This window comes from Mercenaria mercenaria, chromosome 7 (genome assembly GCF_021730395.1).
Source record: "Mercenaria mercenaria strain notata chromosome 7, MADL_Memer_1, whole genome shotgun sequence".
Taxonomy (NCBI): Eukaryota; Metazoa; Mollusca; class Bivalvia; order Venerida; family Veneridae; genus Mercenaria; species Mercenaria mercenaria.
The window spans coordinates 24666169-24690947 of record NC_069367.1 but is presented as its reverse complement, the minus strand read 5'-3'; the positions used below and the strand labels follow the sequence as shown (position 1 = coordinate 24690947).

Below are 24779 nucleotides of genomic sequence, written 5' to 3'. Positions count from 1 at the left end.
GTTTGATTATCGTCTATAATAACTGAGAAAATTGGCAGACAAGAAAAGATGAAAAAGGGATATAACTCATAAATTACTGATTATAGAGTTATGGTTATTGTGCACTACTTTCCTCCTCCTTGTCATCTATATCTATAAGCCAAGCCGTTGCTTAGTTCTCACATTATGTTTCATATAAGGGAAGCACAAGGATAATGAAAAAGTGGAATTACTTTAACCCTTAGCCTGCTGGCGGCAAGTGATTCTGCCTTTGCGTCCAGTGCAGACCAAGATCAGCCTGCACATCCGTGCAGTCTGATCATGGTCTGCACTGTTCGCTATCCAGTCAGTAATTTTTCAGTGAACACCCTTTTGAACAATAAGTGGTATGGCCCAAATTGAATGATGGACCAATCCATTTTAGATATTTAGCAGGGTAAGGGTTAAAATACTGACTGTGTTATGATATTGGGCACTGAACTCAAACTTATTCACATCTACCTATTTGTCAGGTTTGAAGTGAATCCTTTGTGCGCTTCTTTAAAGTTATGCTCCGGGCAAACAAAGTTGGGTCGGGCGGGCCCGGAGGAACGGTTTGATTACTGTTTGCCTACTTTTGCGAACTTAAAATTGAGGTTTTTGTAGGCTAATTGACAACTTAAAGAACAAGGGAGAAGCATCTGAAATTAAAGCAACTTCTGTTTGTTTGCACTATCCTCGTAAACCTAAATAATCACTTACATTCTTTTGGAGGAGTCGCCCATATGGGCAACTGGTGGCGACTATACTAAAAAATATTAAAGGCCTGTTGAAATGTGTACATGGTTTTCTACACGTATAGATGCAGACGTACGAAATTTAATACACGCCAAAAACTTAAGGACAATTTATAAAACAAGACAGACTTTCGAGACAAATACATATTTAATATTTGTATAGATTCTCTTTTTTTGCCAATAGAATAATAAATATAAACTATAGATTCATTCTGTAACAAACAATAAAATCACAGACGGTCTTCAATCTATCTTCTCTTCCCGAACAGTCTGATCTGCATGTTTGATCTGAAATAGGAAAAGATGCGAATTTATTTTCATATTCACATAAATCCTAAACGTTTTCTAGAATTTTAATACAGGCATGTGCTGTTGAAGATATACGTCTTACTTTGGAATGACTCATGATTAAGTAAAAAGTTGTTTAAATTGGCAAAAGCAACTGGGAAATATGGACCTGTCAGACAATATAATATCATATTTCAAATGAAATTTTATGTATGCAGGTTTTATGATAATGGACCCGTAGTGACAATCGGAATTTCCGTTCGTAAACGTATCCTTCGTAAACTTTTTCGGCATTCTTTGGTTATTATGGTCATGGCTGAAGAGTCGGAAGTTACGTAATCGCACGGAAATAACCGATTGTGATTTACGGTTTATTACCTTAGTATCGCTGCTCACTATTAATTAAGGGTGTTTGTAATATATTACGTGAAATAGTCATTTAACTGCAATTCTCATATCAAAATAGGTAAATCTACCAAATTGAGACTCTGCACGTGCTATAAACCTTAAGTTAAATAATTCAATTCGTTACCTTTCTTTTTATGTCTCCTGTCCACAAACTGCTGTTTTCGTATTTTGACTTTTCAATCCAGACTTTCTGACATGGTATGTTCTGCAATCAATAAACAAGTCATATATTTCATAACCTTAAAGAGTTGAATTGTATCTTGTTACACTGAACTTGGCGGCTTCTACAGTACAGAAGAATGTTTGTGATTTTATACGGGAATGGTACAAGATACAGAATAAGCTCCAATTCCAGAAAATTGCCTGATTATTTAGCGTGCCAGGTGAAAAGCACGGGTGATGTTTGTAATCTTAGTTGGAAAATCCGAGGACTGCACTCAAGAAAAAAACAACAGGATTTAGTGCGCATAGCTAGTGTACATGCACACTATTCAGAATACACCTGTTTTAGAAATTCTAGTCAAGGCTTTGAAATCGATAGACTTGATAACAATTATTTCAACACTAGTATTACTTTAAACACTCTTAAACCGATTTGAAGGTGTTTCTTCAAATAGTGTCCCTTAATAAAAACTAGACAAGAAAAAAACGCAACTGGGATAACAGGATCAATTTAAACATTTAAAAACAGCTATAATCACCTTCAAACACAGACATTTACTCAACTGTCAAACACCGATCAGTTGAACTTTCAAACACCGATATGTTGAACTGACAAACACATATAAACCTAATTATCAAATGTCTATGAACTTAACTCATTCAAGACTATATATTCATTAGTTATAACAAACAAACCTGGGCTAGGGTGAACTTGTATGCACGGCTTGTCTGACTGTACAGTTGCTTGGAAAGTTTACTGATATCTGTTTCACTGTAAATAAAAAGGAACTGACTTACCATGACTTTAACTTGAGTTAGAGAGTTCTTGGTGATTACATGTATTATGAAGATATTGGCATTTTCATGCCACCTTTTGTTTTTTAGACAGTTGGTCTAATTCTAAATTATAGAGTGTATGCTTTTATAATCTTAAATCTATACCTAGCGTTTTCGTCAGGATCAGAAAATGCCAGCAAATATTAATTAGCTGATACTTATTATTCACGTCTTTAACCTTTAGCCTGCTACCAGCAAGTGATTATGCCTTTGCGACTAGTGCAGACCAAAATCAGCCTACACGTCCGTACAAGCTGATCATGGTTTGCACTGGTCGCTATTCAGTCAGTAAATTTTCAGTGAACGCCCCTTTGAATAATAAATGGCACTGCCCAAATTGAATGATGGACCAGTCTGTTATAGAAATTTAGCAGGCTAAAGGTTAAAATGATAATGTAAGTCCAGATTTCTCACCTTACACACTGTTTGTTACTGTTCATCATCAATCGGATTGATTCTGTCAACATCTCACGTATGTCAATTTCAATGTCTTTGGAAATCTACAGAACAAAAGCATTTCAGGTTTGACAGTATGGCGACAACTAGCAGCTAAGAAATCTTCACAGTGTAAAATGTGTTTCGATGAGACAAGCATTTTAAAAGGTTGGTACTTGAATTTTTCGTGCGTGTGCCGAAAGGCATACGAAATCTATTAAGTTATGGTTTTATATATGTGGTTATATTCAGATTTACACAGATCCATTGGGCATTGAAAAAAATTAATTATTATAAAAATAAAGAAAAAATGAACATACTCTCTGTATTTTCTCTCTGTATTTTATTTCTTCAAGGAATTTTGTCTTAAATCCAATATGATCCTTTTCATGAATGGCCATCCATTTGTCAAACATAATTTCCATGTTCTGAAACAGTACGAATGTAACTTTATTATCAAAATATATATAAAGATTGTTTGGTCGCGGATAAGAAGCGTCAAATGTATCGCAGATAAATGGTGCTAATGTATCGCGGATAAGCAGAGTTTGAGTTACGGATAAGAAGTGGTAAAATGTGTCGAGGATAAGAAGAAAAAGTGGCATTGTGGCACAGATAAGAAGCGTCAAAATGTCGCAGATAAGAAGTGTCTGTGTTACGGATAAGAAGTAGTATTGTGTCGCAGATAAGAGCGCGGTAGCTCAGAAAGAAGACAGCAGCTTCCAATTTAGCTGTGCCTCCTCGCAGCATTAGACCGCTTTGTAGAATATTCAGTGAAAGCGCTTGTTAATCTGACTTTTTTTACTTTACCTAACATCATATTGGTAGATTGCATTTTCTTAATACAATGTGCACTTTAAGCCAGTCATCATAATTTCGGGAAAGATTTGAACTCGAAACTCGAAAGATTTGCAAACAGGATGAACAAAAACTGTTATGAATGGAGCATAACATAACATCTACCTTTATAGCAGCGGATCTTATTCTCAATTCATCTTGGTTGTATTTCAATGCAGACCTCTGTGTCTCTAATATCAGTCTGTACTTCTCAACCTTATCCTTCGATTTCCAACATTTCTGTAAATAGTATTGAATGAGACTACATCCTTTAACTTATCAAGAAACACGTGCTAATAAAACGATATTTCAGGCTTCGGTCTACATCAGTTGCGAAAATGATATACATTTAACATGTCAATATCTAATATTAAAAGCCCAAAATTATTGAAAATACATTCTCAAATTAATTTACTAAATCGTTAAACATCGATTATTTCCGAATCCTAGACCAAGGTGGTCAGGTGCAGTATATCAATCGACATTTACCGGTGTTTGACAAAAATTGTCGAGAAATTACGACTTGGTGCAGTTCATGAGCACGACTACACAACTGTAAAAATACAAAAATGAAAGAACATACCATTCTAGCTTCCCTCAGAGCTAACAGCGCAGCCTCATGTTTCTTAACCAACTGAACTAATGCTTTCTTGCGCTCTCTTAACTCTAATCTCGTCTCAGATGAAAACCTGTTCATGTAAAATGTATTTTTCATATAAAATGTACTTTTACCAGTTATCCTGCTCAGAAAGTAATACATTCGTATAACGAAGACCTAAGGTGTACGAAGTGGAGAGTTTTTTTAAATAAGATATTATTTTCAAAGGGGCATATCATAATATGAAAAATGTCTGTATGAAAAAGCAATGTTGTTATGATAAAAAATCAGTATTATAAAAGTTGATATTTTGAAAGTATTTACTGCACAAACAACGCAGTAGGTGAATGTCAACATACTTTACTGGCCACACGAGTGGTTATGCTTAGAAGTAACCGAATCACATTGTTTTTACTTTTCATTTCCTGTTTCTGACAAATAAACTTACTTTCGTAATCTCGGAAAAATCTCATAAATCTGGAACATACATCATTACATTTTCTTTAGAAGAGCATGATACAAGTTGAAGAAAACTTGAAATTGTAGAAAAGGTTCTTACAATGTGTATTTGAATTCGTCATAACTAATGGTTTCATAGTCTGCTCTTGACTTCTTGAGGACAGAGTTTCTCAAAGAACGTAGGAAACTTGTCAGTCTGTTGTCTAGAGACACAGAGAGAAAAGAGAGAAGAATTTTAAGACAAAGAAAATAAGAAGAATTCAGACAGAGAACAACTTTAAGACATAAAGGAAAGGACAAACTATATATAGATAGAATATTATTTAAAGAAGAAGAAGAATAAATGAAGAAGAAGAATGGGAAATAGGATTTTAGACACAGAATGACACCGTGTCAGAGGAGGAAATGAAACAGTTACTACATGTACATGACATAGAGAGAAAACAAGTAGAAAGAAATCAAGACAACAGAGTACAAAGAGAGAATGAGACTAAATAATGGAGTATAAAATCGTATGCCGTGTTGAGAAGACTTGAGAAATTGAAATAATTAAGCATAGTTGAAAGGCTGGAGAAATAGTGGGGGGGGGGGGGGGGGGGCTCGAAAGGAGAAGTCTAAAAAGCTGGGCATAGTACGTATTTAAATGAAAAATAAAAAAAATAATAAAACAGTATGTTTTTTTTATACTGTAAGTAAAATAAAGCAGTTTAGTAATGTACATACCACGCTTATTTAGATAGTTTTCAAAAGGTGATGTCGGGATGACACTTGGAATATAACCAGTCACGGCAGAAAACTTTGCAAGATTGGAAAATCTGGAAAAAAATGTAATTAGAGTAAATATTTCTTCTTTGTGTGGTCTCGTTTTTCGTAGTTTTTCTTCAATTTATTTCTTGCAATATGATGTACAAACATTGAAAAAGTCATTATTTTCTAACTGAGTTCTATTGCAGTGTCTTCGAAAATATTATTTTTTTACAATGAATTAATTTAGTTAATTCAAAGTAATTAGTTTAATTTAATTTTGAAAATTTTATACACATTTGCAGTTACAGAAAAATATAACTTTATTCCTAATGGATGCCAATTACTGAATTTTTTCAGACTCAAACAAAAGAAAACATATTGCTTTATTTGCAATGTATATGAACAGACACAAATTTTTAAGTTGAAAATAAATAAACTTTTAGATGAAAATATCGATAAATTCAAACAGATTCATTTACATTTCCATATCTTTCGTCAATGTAGATATTCTTGGAATGAAAATTGTCTCCATATCTCGAATAAATCGCTAAAATATCGCTTAGAATTCGCTTGTGTAGATGTACTCGCTAGTTGATGCTAACGTCAATGAAACGTCGCTAAGACACGACGTCAACGTCGGGTGAAATAACGTTTTAAGTCTCGGTAAACGTGATTTGGAAATGAGCATTGTCAAACGTTTTGAAATGTAATGGCGTGGAATTTGAATTAAATAGTTTTCCTACAAATATTTATTCAAAGAAAAGTAAAAGAAAAATAAAGGCTTTTGCATTCCATTCGTTTAAAGAAATAATACTACGAACGTAATGTCGTTGTCTAAACGTGACGGCATCAACGTCATAACGTAGTCACAATTGCCTGACGGGATTATTCCTTGTAAAAGGTGTTTTGGTTATATATCATTTCTTTCAAATTCATACTGTACAATAATAATAATAATAATAATAATAATAACAACAATGATAATAATAATAATTATAATTATAGTAATAATAATGCGGGCACAACTACCTGACGAGTTATTTCCTTTTTAACGATGTTTCGGGCCAATTTCTTATTACGTTTGAACCATTTGTTTCAATCCCTAATGTGCAATAATAATAATAATAATAAGAAGAAGAAGAAGAAGAAGAAGACCAATTACAAAGTTCCTAAATATAATATGGTTTAAAGCAGATGAGAGGAATGTGTATCAGTACATGGTAAATGAGAGACACGCAAGCATTACCTTTGTGGTCAGTCAGTTTTACCTTATGACTTAAAGCTGTTACCTTTAGTGCAGTTACCTTATGAACCGAAAGTGCTACGTAAAATGGTTATGAAAGTGTTATCTTTATTACTCCTACTTAATTACCTATTATGAAAATATCTTATCTCCAGTGTTACCTTTAAGGTTGCAGCATATGTAACTGGTTTGCAAATGTACGAAAGACCGATAGGGACTTCACAGTTCACATTTCACATTTCGCACTTCATGTTTCACATTAGGTGGTCCAGTGGTAACTGATGCTTACGAAATGAAGGGATAGTGAGTTATATATAGTTGATGCCTTTTAAATACTTCCGTAATCCTAGCCTATCCTCGTAGGGTTGTCTAGGAATACAGAACTTCCGTAATCCTAGAATTACGGTACCGTCTATATCCACTTGTACTCATTATTGTATTGAACTTAAAGTTACTTTTGTAAAATGTTATAACAAACATGTGCAACTGAACATAAACTGTTTCTTAAATAAGAGTGACAATTAAGTAAAGAGTTGCTGTGTTGTTGTTGTTTCTTTTTTCAATGACAAAAAAAATGTGTTTTCCTATGGAAATATGTACCTGGCAGGCAGCAATAATATTTTGAACCTTACCCCGCTAAATTTCTATAATAAATATGTCCATCTTCCAATTTGGACAGTACCATTAATTGTTAAAAGGGGTTCTTACCAAAAAGATACTGACTGAATAGCTAAGAGTGCAGGTCATTATCGGACTGCACAGGTGTGCAGGCTGATCATGATCTACACTGGCCGCAAAGGCAGAATCAGTCTTGTCTAGCATGATAAGTATTAATGAAGCAACATTGTAATCACTTGCTAATCACTTCTTGTTAGGTTTATATCAAATCATCAAGTGATAAGTAATACTTTCTCATAATGAAATAAGAATCAAGTGATTAGTAATACTTTCTCATAATGAAATAAGAATCGAGTGATAAGTAATACCTTCTCATAATAAAATAAGAATCAAGTGATAAGTAATACCTTCTCATAGTGAAGTAAGAATCAAGTGATAAGTAATACTTTCTCATAATGAAATAAGAATCAAGTGATAAGTAATAGTTTCTCATAGTAAAATAAGAATCTCAACAAAGCTGTATATAGTGAATCTGCACTTTCTATAAACCTTGAGGTAAAATGATTAAAATGTAACCAGGGTCTTCCTCCACCATCAAAGCTGGAAAGTCGTCATATGACCTATAATTTTGTCGGTGCGACGTTAAACCCAACAGAATAAATAAGTAAATGGTTATATCACGTCTCTTTTTATATTTTTGCATTAAAACAGCTCTTTTTTTCCTGTCCAGAATTTGTGGCATGGTGTATTTATTTATAATCTAATAGCGTTATCGTTGTTTAGGCTAACTTTGCAGGTTTTTAGATTTTGAAGACGGATACATTAACACTAAAAGGCTTGAAATATATGGTTTTATTGAGCTACAACTGCGATTGACTAGCTTGGTAGGTATGTGCTGCAACCTTGTCTCTTTGCATTGCAAGGTTGCTGATTAAATTGTGATTTTCTTATGTATCTTATCAGCATAAAACCGGACAACTTTGTTAAGACTAATCTAGTTTGGCATGTGCAGCTTTGAATGTTGTAGTGAATTAAGATTTTGAAATATCGTACTAGCGTTTACCTTTATGATTGAATTTGTGAATGGTCTACGTGTAGTAAGATTCTGTTTGACATGACAACTGTCTCTTTAATGATAAATGAAATGAATATTATATACATTGTTTCTTTTATCATGACTCATACACGGTTGTTGCATTACTTTTAACTTGTTTAATGTGCGCTTTTAATTGCTGTTGTCTTTTGTTGTGGTTTATATTTGTCTTTTCGGCATTCTTTCATGCCTGGGCATGGTTATAAGGTTTTGTACGGACATCATTTAAGTTAGATATCTTGGATTTTCGATAAGTCATCTTTGGTCTTTGGTTTTGACGGTTATTTCGAAAGCTTCAATTTTAGAAGCAGATTTAAAAGAAATCCAGCTTCAATGACAAGCTAACACTTTCGTAGAGAGGTTGTTCTGATTGTATGGTTCAATTCCGGTACTTGTGCACTTTGTTAGGTTCTAACTTATATGCCAACTTCCTTCCTATGACTCTCGGGCAATCAAATCCTGTTTAAGGAGGTCAGAGTTTGCAGTTTTTCATTGTCATTGAAAAGCAGACTCTTGTATGCAAACAGCTCAGATTGGTATGGCTCGATAAGGGATCCTATAATCACATAGGCAATGCAGAGGAGAGTCCTGTGGAACTCCGAATATGACGCGAGCTGCTGTTGACTTTTAACCGTAAAGAACAACTTGTTGCCATTGTTGATCGGGGAACGATCGAATATATTTCACGATGTAGTCTCTCACTCACTCTCTAGTTATTTCTAGTTTTTGGAATAGTCTTTCATGAGGCAAATTGTCAAATATCTTGACGAAATCAAACAGTATAATGTCTATATGCCTTCCTTTGGCTACTATTGAAGCAATGTCTTCGGTCGTTGATAGGAGCTGGTCTTGCAAGAGCATCGTTTCCGGAATCCATGTTGGTTGTCCTACTAAAGGATGTTTATATCGAGGTGTTACATGATGCTACAATAAACAATGTGTTCCCGTAGTTTCTCATGTGACGGATGCCAAGAACACAGATCTGTTGTTTCAAAACGGATGCCTACAGCCCTTCTTACTGATGGTCATCACTAATGCAGCTCAAAATTCCTTGGATACGTCGCGACCTAGTTATTTTATAATTCAGTTGAAAGCATTGAAAGAGTTGAAAGCTATTAACAATCATGAATTTTCCTGAACGTCGGAGAAGTACAACTGGCTGCAGGCATGTGTAATACAAGTAATGTAATTTGGTTTTCGATCACCTACATAAATAATTATCATACTAATCAAAATTCTGCATTTACTTGTACTTCTGACACATTTGTTCTTTTCTGTATTTTCTAGCCTTTTGGTATAGTCCATTCAGTTTATTATCGTTGAATTTTGCTCAAACCGGTGCTAGGTGACGTGATAGTTTTTGCACTCACGAATAGACTAAATCGAGGCTGCTATTTTTTGCTTGGTTGCGTTCTATGCTATTTCGAAAGGATTCTATGCTATTTCGAAAGGATTTTGTTTTATTGCTGTTTTTCACTTATCACTTTATGCAATCTATCTCCCACATTTATCATAAGACCCACTGAGTCAGTCAAATGATAAAAGCCATGCCGACACTTAGATGTTTAAAGTTAATTTTAAACTTCTTATCGTCTGTCAAAGTTGCTTAAAAGCAAACTTGATTCTGTAAACGTGAAGTACTGCAGCAACATCCATGACGCTAACGATAAAATCCTTTGTGAACATATACATATGGAAACTTGCTAGATACGGGACAAAAGTGAGAAAGAGTATATGGACTCGTAAAAAGATAAATAAATATATGTTTTATTTCATGTTTTTCAAATTTTACCCTTATATCTGTTCATCGTCATCATGCCACAACGTTAATTCCTTGCAGAATTTCCTTAAAGTGTGCGAGCACTTTCTCAATAAAGAGTCGAAATGCGGATGCCTTTCGTCGAATTGCCAGGGAGAACGGACTTTACCTTAGCTTTTAAGCTACCCAATAGACCTATTTTATACGGAGAATAGGGAAATACCCGATGTTTCACGATTGCGACTTGACTAATCAGAAAACATTACATGTTTAAACAATTGTCGTAATTTCGTGTCAGAAACATCATAGATAACAATAATTGTTTGATATGAATTTCCATCGTAATAAATGAACAGAAATAAAAACAGAAGTTCATTAAGAAAAAATACAACTGTCTAGAGTTCAGTCAGTGCAGTGCAGAAATGCAAAAATGCTATCATAAATATGGGTTAATTAGTCTGAAACTTCTCTGAGTGCAAAAAGTTAGCATCTTGAAAAAAAACACGATGGCAGAAATGATAGTTATAAGAAACATTGTAGGTGCTGGTATTGTTTTTGCTTGCATGTTGCGCAACTGCAGAGCATGATAAATTACCTGGTCATTGTCATTTCATACATGGTTTTAATTGACACGAGCCTCTGTTCACAACTTCCTTTAAATATATAGCAAAAGAAACTGAAGATTTTTTTTAATGATTCTTATACAGGACTTTTAAAATAGATAAATGTGGAACAAAGACATACACATAAAAACTCAAGGTGTTCGTCTATGAATGTTTCCTTTATAATTCTCTTAATTAAAGATGTGTTTGATTATCGTCTATAATAACTGAGAACATTGGTAGGCAAGAAAAGATGAAAAAGGGATATAACTCATAAATTACTGATTATAGAGTTATGGCTATTGTGCACTTCTCTCCTCCTCCTTGTCAGCTATATCTATAAGCCAAGCCGTTGCTTAGTTCTCACGTTATGTTCCAGATAAAGGAAGCACAAGAATAATGAAAAAGTGGAATTACTTTAACCCTCAGCCTGCTGGCGGCAAGTGATTCTGCCTTTGCGACCAGTGCAGACCAAGATCAGCCTGCACATCCGTGCAGTCTGATCATGGTCTGCACTGTTCGCTATCCAGTCAGTAATTTTTCTGTGAACACCCTTTTGAATAATAAGTGGTATGGCCCAAATTGAATGATGGACCAGTCCATTTTAGATATTTAGCAGGGTAAGGGTTAAAATACTGACATTTGTGTTATGATATTGGGCACTGAACTCAAACTTATTAACATCTACCTATTTGTCAGGTTTGAATTCAATCTTTTGTGCGCTTTTAAAGTTATGCTCCGGGCAAGCAAAGTTGGGTCGGGCGGGCACGGAGGAACGGTTTGATTACTGTATGCCTACTTTTGCGAACTTAAAATTGAGGTTTTTGTAGGCTAATTTACAACTTAAAGAACAAGGGAGAAGCATCTGTAATTAAAGCAACTTCTGTTTGTTTGCACTATCCTCGTAAACCTAAATAATCACTAACATTCTTTTGGAGGAGTCGCCCATATGGGCAACTGGTGGCGACTATACTAAAAAAAAAATTAAAGGCCTGTTGAAATGTGTACATGGTTTTCTACACGTATAGATGCAGACGTACGAAATTTAATACACGCCAAAAACTTATGGACAATTTATAAAACAAGACAGACTTTCGAGACAAATACATATTTAATATTTGTGTAGATGCTCTTTTTTTCCAATAGAATAATAAATATAAACTTTAGATTCATTCTGTAACAAACAATAAATTCACAGACGGTCTTCAATCTATCTTCTCTTCCCGAACAGTCTGATCTGCATGTTTGATCTGAAATAGGAAAAGATGCGAATTTATTTTCATATTCACATAAATCCTAAACGTTTTCTAGAATGTTAATACAGGCATGTGCTGTTGAACATATACGTCTTACTTTAGAATGACTCATGATTAAGTAAAAAGTTATTTAAATTGGCAGAAGCAACTGGGAAATATGAACCTGTCAGACAATATAATATCATATTTCAAATGAAATTTTATGTATGCAGGTTTTATGATAATGGACCCGTAGTGACAATCGGCAATTTCCGTTTGTAAACGTATCCTTCGTAAACTTTTTCGGCATTCTTTGGTTATTATGGTCATGGCTGAAGAGTCGGAAATTACGTAATCGCACGGAAATAACCGATTGTGATTTACGGCATCGCTGCTCACTATTAATTAAGGGTGTTTGTTAGATATTACGTGAAATAGTCATTTAACTGCAATTCTCATATCAAAATAGGAATATCTACCAAACTGAGAATCTGCACGTGCTATAAACTTTAAGTTAAAATAATTCAATTCGTTACCTTTCTTTTTATGTCTCCTGCACACACGCTGCTGTTTTCGTATTGTGACTTCTCAATCCAGACTTTCTGACATGGTATGTTCTGCAATCAATAAACAAGTCATATATTTTATAACCTTAAAGAGTTGAATTGTATCTTGTTACACTGACCTTGGCGGCTTCTACAGTACATTCAAAAGAATGTTTGTGATTTTATACGGGGGTAGTACAAGATATAGAATAAGCTCCAATTCCAGAAAACTGCCTGATTATTTAGCGTGCCAGGTGAATAGCACGGGTGATGTTTGTAATCTTAGTTGGAAAATCCGAGGACTGCACTCAAGAAAAAAAGCAACAACAGGATTTAGTGCGCATAGCTAGTGTACATGCACACTATTCAGAATACACCTGTTTTAGAAATTCTAGTCAAGGCTTTGAAATCGATATATTTTAGAATATAAGTGTTTCTTCAAATAGTGTCCCTTAATAAAAACTAGACAAAAAAAAAACGCAACTGGGATAACAGGATTAATTTAAACATTTAAAAACAGCTATAATCACCTTCAAACACAGATATTTACTAAACTGTCAAACACCGATCAGTTGAACTTTCAAACACCGATATGTTGAACTGACAAACACATATAAACCTAATTAATAAATGTCAATGAACATAACTCATTCAAGACTATATATTCATTAGTTATAACAAACAAACCTGAGCTAGGGTGAACTTGTATGAACGGCTTGTCTGACTGTACAGTTGCTTGGAAAGTTTACTGATATCTGTTTCACTGTAAATAAAAAGGAACTGACTTACCATGACTTTAACTTGAGTTAGAGAGTTCCTGGTGATTACATGTATTATGAAGATAATGGCATTTTCATGCCACCTTTTGTTTTTTAGACAGTTGGTCTAATTCTAAGTTATAGACTGTATGCTTTTATAATCTTAAATCTATACCTAGCGTTCGTCTGAATCAGAAAATGCCAGCAAATATTAAATAGCTTAATGTCATCATTCACGTCTTTAACCTTTAGCCTGCTACCAGCAAGTGATTATGCCTTTGCGACTAGTGCAGACCAAAATCAGCCTACACGTCCGTACAAGCTGATCATGGTTTGCATTGGTCGCTATTCAGTCAGTAAATTTTCAGTGAATGTCCCTTTGAATAATAAATGGTTCTGCCCAATTTGAATGATGGACCAGTCTATTATAGAAATTTAGCAGGCTAAAGGTTAAAATGATACTGTTTGTCCAGATTTCTCACCTTACACACTGTTTGTTACTGTTCATCATCATTCGGATTGATTCGGTTAACATCTCACGTACGTCAATTTCAATGTCTTTGGAAATCTACAGAACAAAAGCATTTCAGGTTTGACAGTATTTTGGCACAACTAGCAGCTTAGAAATCTACATAGTGTAAGATGTGTTTGCAATGAGACAAGCATTATAAGAGGTTGAGACTTGAATCTTTTGTGCGTGCACCGAAAAGCATACGAAATATATTAAGCTTTGTTGTATTTATATGTCAGGTTTACACAGATCCATTGTTGAGCACTGAGAAAAATAGCTTTAAACAAATGTAAACTTTCATCTTTTTGAGCATCTTTTTGAGCATCATTAAGAGCAAACGTGACAACATAATAATTATTATAAAAATAAATATATATAAACATACTCTCTGTATTTTCTCTCTGTATTTTATTTCTTCAAGGAATTTTGTCTCAAATCCAACATGATGCTTTTCGTGAACGGCCATCCATTTGTCAAACACAATTTCCATATCCTGAAACAGTTCGAATATAAGTTAATTATCAAAATATATAAAGAGTGTTTGTCGCGGATAAGAAGCGTTAATGTGTCGCGGATAAGAAGCGTCAACGTGTCGCAGCTAAGAAACGGACATATGTCGTGGATAACAAGCGTCAATGTGTCGCGGATAAGAAGCATCAACGTGTCGCGGATAAGAAGCGGCAATATATCGCGGATAAGAAGCGTCAATGTGTCGCGGATAAGAAGCGTCAACGTGTCGCGGATAAGAAGCGGCAATATGTTGCGGATAAAAAGCGTCAATGTGTCGCGGATAAGAAGCGTTTAGGTTTCTCGGATAAAAAAGGGTTAATATGTCGCGAAAAATAGCATGTGTGTCGTGCATAAGAAGCGCAAATATGTCGCGGAAGGAAAAGTGACCGGAAGCTCAAACAGACGGCCGCAGTAAGAGTTGCAGCATTCCAGTACCTGAATTTTTAGTGGAAGCACACTTTAAGCTGACTTTGTTTTACCTTACCATACAACAACACTCTTTAAAGGGTCAATATTAAATACATCATACAATATGAAATATCTACAAACAGAACTGAGCTGTTTGAAAGTAACATAATACAGCAGTTACCTTTATAGCAGCTGTTCTTATTTTCATTTCATCTTGATTGTATTTCAGTGCAGATCTCTGTGTCTCTAATATCAGTCTGTACTTCTCAACCTTATCCTTTGATTTCCAACATTTCTGTAAATATTTTTGAATAGGACAACATCCTTTAACCTTATCAAGAAACATTATATTTAAGACATTTCATGCTTCGGTCTACATTAGCTGCGAATAACACGTATTTCATTAAACTTACTAATATAGGACAATATTTAATATAATTGATATTTAAGTCGATCATTATTCAAAATACATTCTCAAATTATTTTTTTCAATATCGTTAAACATCGGTCATTTCCGTCTCCTAGACCAAAGTGGTCAGGTGCAGTACCAAGTGGTAATCGATGATCGACATTTCATCATGTGCTTCTTAGCCTAATGGAATGGAAGATAATAAACTCTAATAATAAACATTTAACGGTGTTTGACGAAAATTGTCGAGAAATTACTATTGGGTGCAGTTAATGCACACGACTACACAACTATTTCAATACATAAATGAAAGAACATACCATTCCAGCTTCTCTCAGAGCCAGCACCGCTGCCTCATGTTTCTTAACCAACTGAACTAATGCCTTCTTGCGCTCTCTTAACTCTGATCTCGTCTCAGATGAAAACCTGTTCATATTAAATGTATTTTTCATATAAAATGTATTTTTACTGACTATCATGCTAAGAAAGAAATACATTCGTGTAACAAAATACTAAGGTTTAAGACGTGAAGAGCTTTTTAAGTAAGGCAATATTTCCAAAGGGGTATGTCGCAGTATAAAAATGTCTTACTATAGTATAAAAAGGCAATGTTGTATAAATCAGCATTATTTAAGTTGATATTTTACAAGTATTTACTGTGCAAATAACGCTACATGCTGTACTGACCATAAGTGGTTATGAATCACGTTGTTTGTACTTTTTATTTCCTATTCTAACAAATACGCTTGCTTTCGTTATCTCGGAAAAATCACATAAATCTGGAGGCATACATCATTTAATTTTCTCTAGACGAGCATGATATATGTTGAAGAAAGATTGAAATTGTAGAAAAGATTCTTACAATGTGTATTTGAATTCGTCATTGCTAATGGTTTCGTAATCTGCTCTTGACTTCCTGAGTACTGAGTTTCTCAAAGAAAGTAAGAAACTTGTCAGCCTGTTGTCTAGAGACAAAGAGAGAAGACAGAAGAATTCTAAGACATAGAAAATGAGAAGAATTCAGACAGAGAACAACTTTAAGACGTAAAGATATGAAAAAGTTATATAGACAGAACATTATTTAACCCTTAGCCTGCTGCAGGCGAATTTAACAGCCTTTGCAAACAGCTTAGAACCAGATCAGACGCCGATCGGCGTCTGATCAGGTTCCAAGCTGTTTGCTACTCTGACAATATTTCTTCCAATTTTGGAGCAAATTGAATGAACTTTACAATTTCAGCAGACGACATTTCCAGCAGACCACAATTTATCTAGCATACTAAGGGTTAAAGAAGAACAAATCAAGAAGAAGAATGGGAAAATAGGATTTTAGACACAGAATGACACCGTGTCAGAGGAGGAAATGAAACAGTTACAAGACATGAAGAGAAAAAAGAAAGAAATCAAGTGAATAGAGAACGTGGAGAGATCGAGACTAAATAATGAAGTATAAAATCATATGACTTCAGAAATTGAAATAAGCATAGTTGAAAGGCTGAAAAACTAAAAACTAGAGTGGGGGAGGGGAGCTTGAAGGGAGAAGTCTGAAAAGCTGGGCATAATACGTATTTAAATAGAAAAAAAAATGGAACAGTATATTTGTTTATAATGTAATTAAAATAAAAGCAGTTTAGTAATGTACATACCACGCTTATTTGGATAGTTCTCAAAAGATGATGTCGGGATAACACTTGGAACATAACCAGTCACGGCAGAAAACTTTACAAGATCGGAAAATCTGAAAAAAATGTAATTGGACTGAATATTTCTTCTTTGTGTGGTCTCGTTTTTCGTAGTTTTCCTTCAATTTATTTCTTGCAATTTGATGTACAAACATTGAGACAAAACGTCATCATTTTCTAACTGAGTTCTATTGCAGTATCCTCAAAAACATAAAAAATTATTATTTTTTACAATGAATTAATTAAATTAATTCGAAGTAATTCATTTAATTTGCAGTTACAAAAAAAATATAACTTTATTCCTGAAGGATGCCAATTACTGAATCTTGTCAGACTCAAACAAAAGTTACAAGAAAACATATTGCTTTATTTGCAATGTATATGAACAGATACAAATTTTCAAATTGAAAATAAATAAACTTTTAGATGAAAATATCGATAAATTCAAACAGGTTCATTTACATTTCCATATCTTTCGTCAATGTAGATACTCTTGGAATTAAAATTGTCTCCATATCTCGAATAAATAGCTAAAATATCGCTTAAAATTCGCTTGTGTAGATGTACTCGCTAGTTGATGCTAACGTCAATGAAACATCGCTAAGATACAACGTCAACGTCGGGTGAAGTAACGTTTGAAGTCTCGGAAAACGTGACTTGGATATGAGCATTGTCAAACGTTTTGAAACGTAATGACGTGGAATTTGAATTAAATAATTCTCCTTCAAATATTTATTCAAAGAAAACTGAAAGAAAAATAAAGGCTTTTGCATTCCATTCGTTTAAAGAAACAAAATACTACGGACGTGACGTCATAACGTTGTCACAATTGCCTGACGGGATTATTCCTTGTAAAAGGTGTTTTGGTTATATATCATTTCTTTCAATTTATACTGTAAAATGATTTATAATAACAATAATAATAATAATAATAAGAATGATGATAATAATAATAATAATAATAAATGATAATAATAATAATGACGATGATGATAATAATAGATAATAATAATAATGACGATGATGATAATAATAAATGATAATAATAATAATGACGATGATGATAATAATAAATGATAATAATAATAATGACGATGATGATAATATAAAAAAAATAATAATAATGACGATGATGATAATAATAAATGATAATAATAATAATAATGTTGGCACAATTACCTGACGAGTTCATTCCTTTCCACCGATGTTTCGGTTCAATTTCTTACTAAGTTTGAACCATTTGTTTCAATCCCTATTGTGCAATAATGATGATAATAATTATAATAATGAGGATGATAATGAGGATGACGATGATGATGGCAATAATAATAATAATAATAATACATGTAATAATAATAATAATAATAAAATATACCTGTAAAATACTTTACAAATTACATAAAACATATGATTTCGGCATCGTTCATACAGCCGTGAAAACATTGAGCTACATCTACGTTCGGGGAATGCCGAATTGTCTGATGAGAATGCGTAAAAGCCCGTAAATTGCCGTGTCCACTACCTTACCTTAGCCCTTCCACTAATGTTTCAGCTAAAATGAATTGGTCAGGTAAATAATAGTAGGCCAAAGAACAAAATCAAGTGTGAATAATGAAATATATGTTCTGTTCTTTTCTGTGAATCAGACTGTGGAAAATGTAACGTTAATTAGAAATGTGTTTTCGTACAGTACTTGAAACAGGTACAAGAATGAATGAAAAGAATGCTTGTTAATCTAAAGTTAATTAAGTTTGTATCACAAAAACAACGTAAATAGTGTTGGCAGTTTAAACAATCTTAATGAATTTCGGATGCAAAATTTAATTAACTTACCATAATGTAAATACTACTTAGTCTCGGTGACGAAAAACATCAACTGAATCTCGTAAAGAAAACAAAACATGTAGAATTGTTCGAATTTCATTCGGGTCTGCTTCAGTATGCATACATAGTAATTGATAAATGTAAGAGTTATACAATTCCAATGCAAATAGGCCTTCTTGTTGTAAGATAAACATTTTGAGGAATTTCTGGCAGTAGTCCTCAGGCTGCGAAGATCACATTTAGCCTTTCTAAAATTTGTACCCTTGACTTTTTACATTTGTGCCAGTTTGTACAAATTCAATCATGATTTTAGAAGTGTTTGTAAAAGCAGATAGACTTTGATCCAAAATAAGATAGCTGGAAAACCCATTGTCACTATCTTAGTAGGTGTTTTGCAAATATATCAAAACTACTTGACAAGTTATATAGCAGGCAGAAAATATTCCTATTTTGAAATAATAGCATTGGAAATAATCCGTTCACACCACATACTTGTCTAAGTCTGGAATTTCTGTTGGGACATACTAGATTGCCATTTGCTTTTCGCTATTTGCTAGTTGTCATTTTCAATTTACTAATCGCAATTCCCTTACTGTGAGTTGGGACATTTGCCAACTGCTAATTGCAATTTGCCAATTGCTTTTCTCGAGTTGGGACATGTCAGTTGCTGTTTGCCAGTGCTAAAAGTGCTAATTGGTAATTGTCATTTGATAATTATTCCAGATTTATATAGCGCCCTTTCCACAGAAAAAACTTTCAAACGTTATTTACAAACGTTAGCTTTCGTTACAAAACTTTTGTCTCTGTTAATAAAAAATCTTAACATTTTACATTGAACAGTTTCCATGCCCGATAGATTATGTTGTTGCTTCAAATCAGACTGGTAGATCATTAAATGTTTTTAAATAATTAAAAGTTACATTATTACATGTAGTTTAAGATGAGCAGATCAATAACTCATAAGGTTAAAAAGAATTTTGTGATTAGTATTTACTATTTGACAATAAGCATTAGGTATTTTGTATTTAGCACTTGGCATTTACATTTAAATATATGGCATATAACATTTAGAATTAAGCATTTACCATTAGGTAGTTGGCATTTATCATAAAGTAATCGGAATTTAGCTTGACACATTTGTCACTTGTCATTTGGCAATTAGCATGACATACCAACATTCTATCCATGCTAACTGCCAAATGATGCTAAATGCCACATATTTAATGTAAAATGTTATTTGCCAAATGTTAACTGTCAAATATTGACTGTCAAATGATTAATGCTAATTGTTAATGCGGAACAATAATCGTCAGATGCTAATTGCTATAAAAAACTCAGTACAAACTTACAGTATAACGAAATTCCCCGTGTGACCGTTAGATGTCAGATATCAAAATCATGACAGTGTGTGTTAAACCCATTTTGTTTAAAAAGAAATCAATGTTCTTGTTTCTGCAAGACCTGGGATTTTTTATTGAGCATGTTCGGCTTAATTGCAACAAATAAAATATACAAGAATATCCTTTGGATGCATAGAATGCAGCCAATTGCCAGCAAAATAATATCAGTCTCATTTTGCTTGAGTTACATACGAGAAAATATAACAACACTGAATCCAAGTACGGGGAGACATTTTACGTTTCTACGTTTCATTATCCACGCCTCCAAGGCTCAGTTTTTGTTCAATTTTATAAGTCTAGCACTGGCCTGTTTCACATTTGACAACTTTGTAAATACAACTTATTTTTAAAAGGTTGCTTCACCTCGGGGCGATATCTGTATTGTCTGGGGGCAATACATGCACGTGTTGTGATGTGTAATGCACGGGCATCAAAAGAGGTAATAATGTCAATATATCGTAAAAATGTAATAATCTTTGAAACAAAGAAACTGCTGTGCAATTTATTATATGTTTGTCTTTTCATTAGCCATAACATGTAAATGTCAATTACGTTAATATATGTTGCTTTTGTTGTTTGTGCCATTAGGTGTAGGGAGGCCAAGATTTCCTGCAAGGGTGTTTTGGAGTATAACTAGCTATTTGCGTGTGCGTGCGTGCGTGTGTGTGTTTGTTGGTAGTTTGTTTGACTTTGAGAAGTAATCTCCAGTTATCTATAAATCATGCAAGTGCAATTTTTTTTCAACAAAGATTTGACCTACTGTAACAGTTTCTTTGCATATCGCATAGATAATATTCAATTAGTACAAAAGGCCGCACAAATTTACCTGCAATTAATCTTTCTTTCACTTACGTTTTTATGTTTGCTTAACATTGACCTACGTGAATCACCGGCAAAGATTGGTTACGTGAACAAATGCACCAGGTGATGATGAAATATTGCGTTTCAGTTGGTGATGGAAAATTACCTGAAGTAAGAACAATATTAACTTAAGCCTTATATGGCCAGTACAATTTGAAAAAAAAAATCAAATTGGTGATAACTGAAATAAATTTAGCATTTTGCTACCTGAAAGTTTAACTTCAAGACTGCATTTATCTTTTTTTTAATGAATTATTATTTTGTTCAGAATATGCCGCTGAATATTGCTGAAATTCACGATAAGATGGTTTTGTTGTTGTTGTTGTTGTTTTTTTTTGTGACCCTCTCCTGGCGACTTGACACCTCGGCATATGGCGGTGCCTACGGTTCGTTACATACACTTTTCTCAATTCATTTGTCAATTTTGCATTTTGACCAATATTGTTATTCATGATTGATATAACCTTTGGGCAATATACTTTGCTTTGTACTCTCAAATGTATACGGTTAACCTGTCATATATATTTGGGTACAGGCTACAATTGATTAGAACCAGTGTTAAGATACCTTTTATGATGTCGGTTGTATTATTCATCCTCAACACCATGTTAACTTACACTTTCACACGTGATACCATGTTGTATATTATATATATATGTATATGATGATGTACTATGTACAAGTCAAAATAAAATGTATGTTCTGTTCTGTTCTGTTCTAACCACGAGGAGGTCTCCACTTTTAGAACCTTTATTTATTTTTTTAAAATTTATTTTATGTTAGATATATTGTCTAGGGTATACCATTCTAGACGAGTTCATTTATCCTTGAATTGAATTTAATACACACAGAAAGTTATGTCTGGATTATCGGTGCCGCAGCACGTTTTAATATGAGTTTTGTACTGTTTGTTCAACTGTGAGAGTGCAGTGAATTCATTTATTCTTGAATTGATTTACAGTAGTATTATACACAGCAAGTAGTATTTGGATTCACGGTGCCCGCATCCGCAGTACGTTATAAAATGATTTTTGTACTGTTTGTTCAACTGTGAGAGTGCAACTTTAAAAGTTTTCACCATTAACTTTGAAAATTCTAGGGGTCCTGAACCCCCTGACACCCCCGCTGGATCCGCCCATGCAATTTTTAGTGAATACTACTCAGCGAGTAATAACTGTTCAGCTAGCAATAGTAAGTGAACACTACTTATTAAGAATTATTGAATGGACAATGTTCAGTAGACACTGATCACAACTGAGTGAACATTGCTCAGTGAACACTACTTAGTGTGTAGTATTCACGTCTGTGTGAGCAATGTTCAGTGAACACAACTCAGTGAGTAGTACTCACTCACAAATGAGTGAACACATCTCAGTGAGTAATACTCACCACTGATAGTACTCACAACCGAATGAGTAGTACTCAAACTGAGTGAGTAGTACTCACAACTGAGTGAGCAATACTCACAAATGAATGAACACTACTCACAACTGAGTGAACACTGCTCAGTGAGTAGTACTCACCACTGAGTGAGTAGTACTCACCACTGAGTGAACACTACTCACCATTGAGTGAACACTGAGTAGTACTCACAACTGAGTGAGTAGTACTCACCACTGAGTGAACACTACTCACTGAGTAGTACTCACAACTAAGTGAGTAGTACTCACCATTGAGTGAACACTACTCACTGAGTAGTACTCACAACTGAGTGAAAAATGTTCAGTGATCACATACCACTAAATGTTCGTCACTGAATACTGCAGACACATATAAAGTGGGTACAATATGGAAAAAAAGTATGTGACCGTGCGACCACATACGCGCATCACAAGAAAGTCCCCTTCTCCAAAGAAAAGGGGAGATAAAATGCGATTACCTATCTAATCCCTTCTTAGGGACAGGTCATCAGTCATCAGTGCTTGAAACAGCTTTTGAAAAGGGTTTATATATGGAAACTGTATTTGCTTTTTGCAGAGAAATAGTATCAATTTGTTTTTCAATTTTAACTTTAACTCCCGAAAGTGTTTATACAAGTTTTTGACAAATATAAAATTTTGTTATTTTTTAAATGTTTTTACAGCTGACTTTATTGCCTTTTTAATATTTTTCTTATCGTTCGTTTTATTATGCTCTTATAGGGAAACTTTCCTTGTTGAAAGCTATTCTCATTTATTTGTATGTAAATCTTGCCTTAAGGTGTTCACAGGGATACAATGGAATTCAACACAGTATTAAAAAAGGTGACAACTTAGTTTTGAAAGTCCGTCATTTTAGATACAAATATTTAGAAAATAGAATAAAATTTTGCTGCTGATCGAGTTCTATATTTTTGGTACCTCCTAGAGAATTTTCACTGTTCAAAGCGCACCTTGCTAAAACCTTAAAGACCCACCACAGAATAATTATATCTTTTTCATCATGGTAATTAAACGTGAGTTGCATCGTAAATACAAGTATCCGCATTATTTTAACATCTACAAAGTGAGTGTTGTTTGGGAGGGCAAGACAAACTGTTCACAATACATTCCGGCATGTTATTGAATTAATATACAGTATATATGTAGTTGTATGCAGAATATATGATATATTCAGTAAAGTTTATACCATACTTTATTTCTGCATTGTAATATATTCATTATTTAAAGCTGTGTTGTAAAGCTTTAAAATATACTGAAATAAAGACTGACTGAATAAAACAAATCTAATCAGCATTACTAGGTCATACTGATAAAACGCAGTAACTAATTCAGAAATAAAGTTATTCTCAATGAAACAAATACAAAGCAATTCAGTTTTTTGGACGGAAAGGTTAACGTACAAGAGCTTTCCTCTACAGCTAAATTCTTGAGGGAAAATTGAAACTCATCCCTCAGGCTGATAATAATAGGGATCAGTAGCAGTGACTCCTGATACTCAAGATCTTCTTGGAATGTCCATTCCTATTTCATTTCACATTTTCTACGTTGGTTGATTCTGGGTCCTTCCGCGGCAAGCGAGAGTGACAAATTGAACATGTCGTGGACGGTCACGTTCTCATCTCGACCATTACATGCACGCACACACCGGTCGTAACTAATAACATTTACAAGTTGCAGTAGGCGTATTATGCATTCAACATTACTCGGGTTATATATCTAAGTAGATTACATTTAGCCCATTAGAATCAGCTAATAATAATATACAGCAACCGTTCTCTAATAGGGTGTCTATATTCCAAGAAATTTTGTAAATGGTCGCCATATGTCCTTTGCCGTTCACAATTGTGATTTCAAGAAGACACTTTTGATGAAAATTCACCAAAAATGTTGTTACATGTTGTGCCAGCCCTTGACCATTGTTAAATTATCTCGGAACTTTCAAGAGTTAATCAGAATGCCAGACAATGGCAAATGGTTCATCACCCATCATGAAATTAAAGTTTTCTTCAGACTGAACAAAATAATGGACATATTCTGAAGTGACGGTAACAATCGAAACTACGGACTATGGAACATTTTCTGTCTTTTTGTGACCTTCAGACATGTTCTAACAGTTTGGTATATGTCGCCATTAATCCTTTTTCCATTATCACGACATCCCCGTTCTGCATACTCTTTTCTAATACATACAGCATTGCCGAGGGACTTTCAGGATGACAGCGGCTTATGTCTAAATATTATGAAATTGGAACATGTTTGTGTATCCAGATACTGCTGTATTCTGCACAAATACAATTGACTCGAGCAAGGATTATGTCACTTTTGGTCATCGTAATGACTGTATGAAAAACAGCATGGACTCAGTAGCAGCTGA

General features: G+C 34.0%; 1 protein-coding gene across 3 annotated transcripts; it reads right to left on the bottom strand.

Moving 5' to 3' along the window:
- Positions 1-890: 890 nt before the first annotated feature.
- Positions 891-17542, bottom strand: LOC123554690 (uncharacterized). Of its 3 annotated transcripts, none has more exons than XM_053547808.1 (10): positions 17362-17542; positions 5503-5594; positions 4880-4982; positions 4306-4411; positions 3849-3962; positions 3206-3313; positions 2865-2950; positions 2310-2385; positions 1576-1656; positions 891-1043 (listed from the first exon to the last, which is right to left on the bottom strand). In XM_053547808.1, the coding sequence occupies exons 1-10, from the start codon at positions 17412-17414 to the stop codon at positions 999-1001; spliced, it is 864 nt and encodes a 287-aa protein (XP_053403783.1). In that variant the 5' UTR covers positions 17415-17542; the 3' UTR covers positions 891-998. The 3 variants fall into 3 exon arrangements, with proteins under 3 accessions (XP_053403783.1, XP_053403782.1, XP_045200910.2); XM_053547807.1 differs by lacking the exon at positions 17362-17542 and adding an exon at positions 6006-6162; XM_045344975.2 differs by lacking the exons at positions 891-1043; positions 1576-1656; positions 2310-2385; ... (4 more) ...; positions 4880-4982; positions 5503-5594 and adding exons at positions 11934-12091; positions 12613-12693; positions 13309-13384; ... (4 more) ...; positions 16080-16182; positions 16864-16955 and having other exon boundaries at positions 17362-17520.
- Between the last annotated feature and the right edge of the window lie 7237 nt (positions 17543-24779).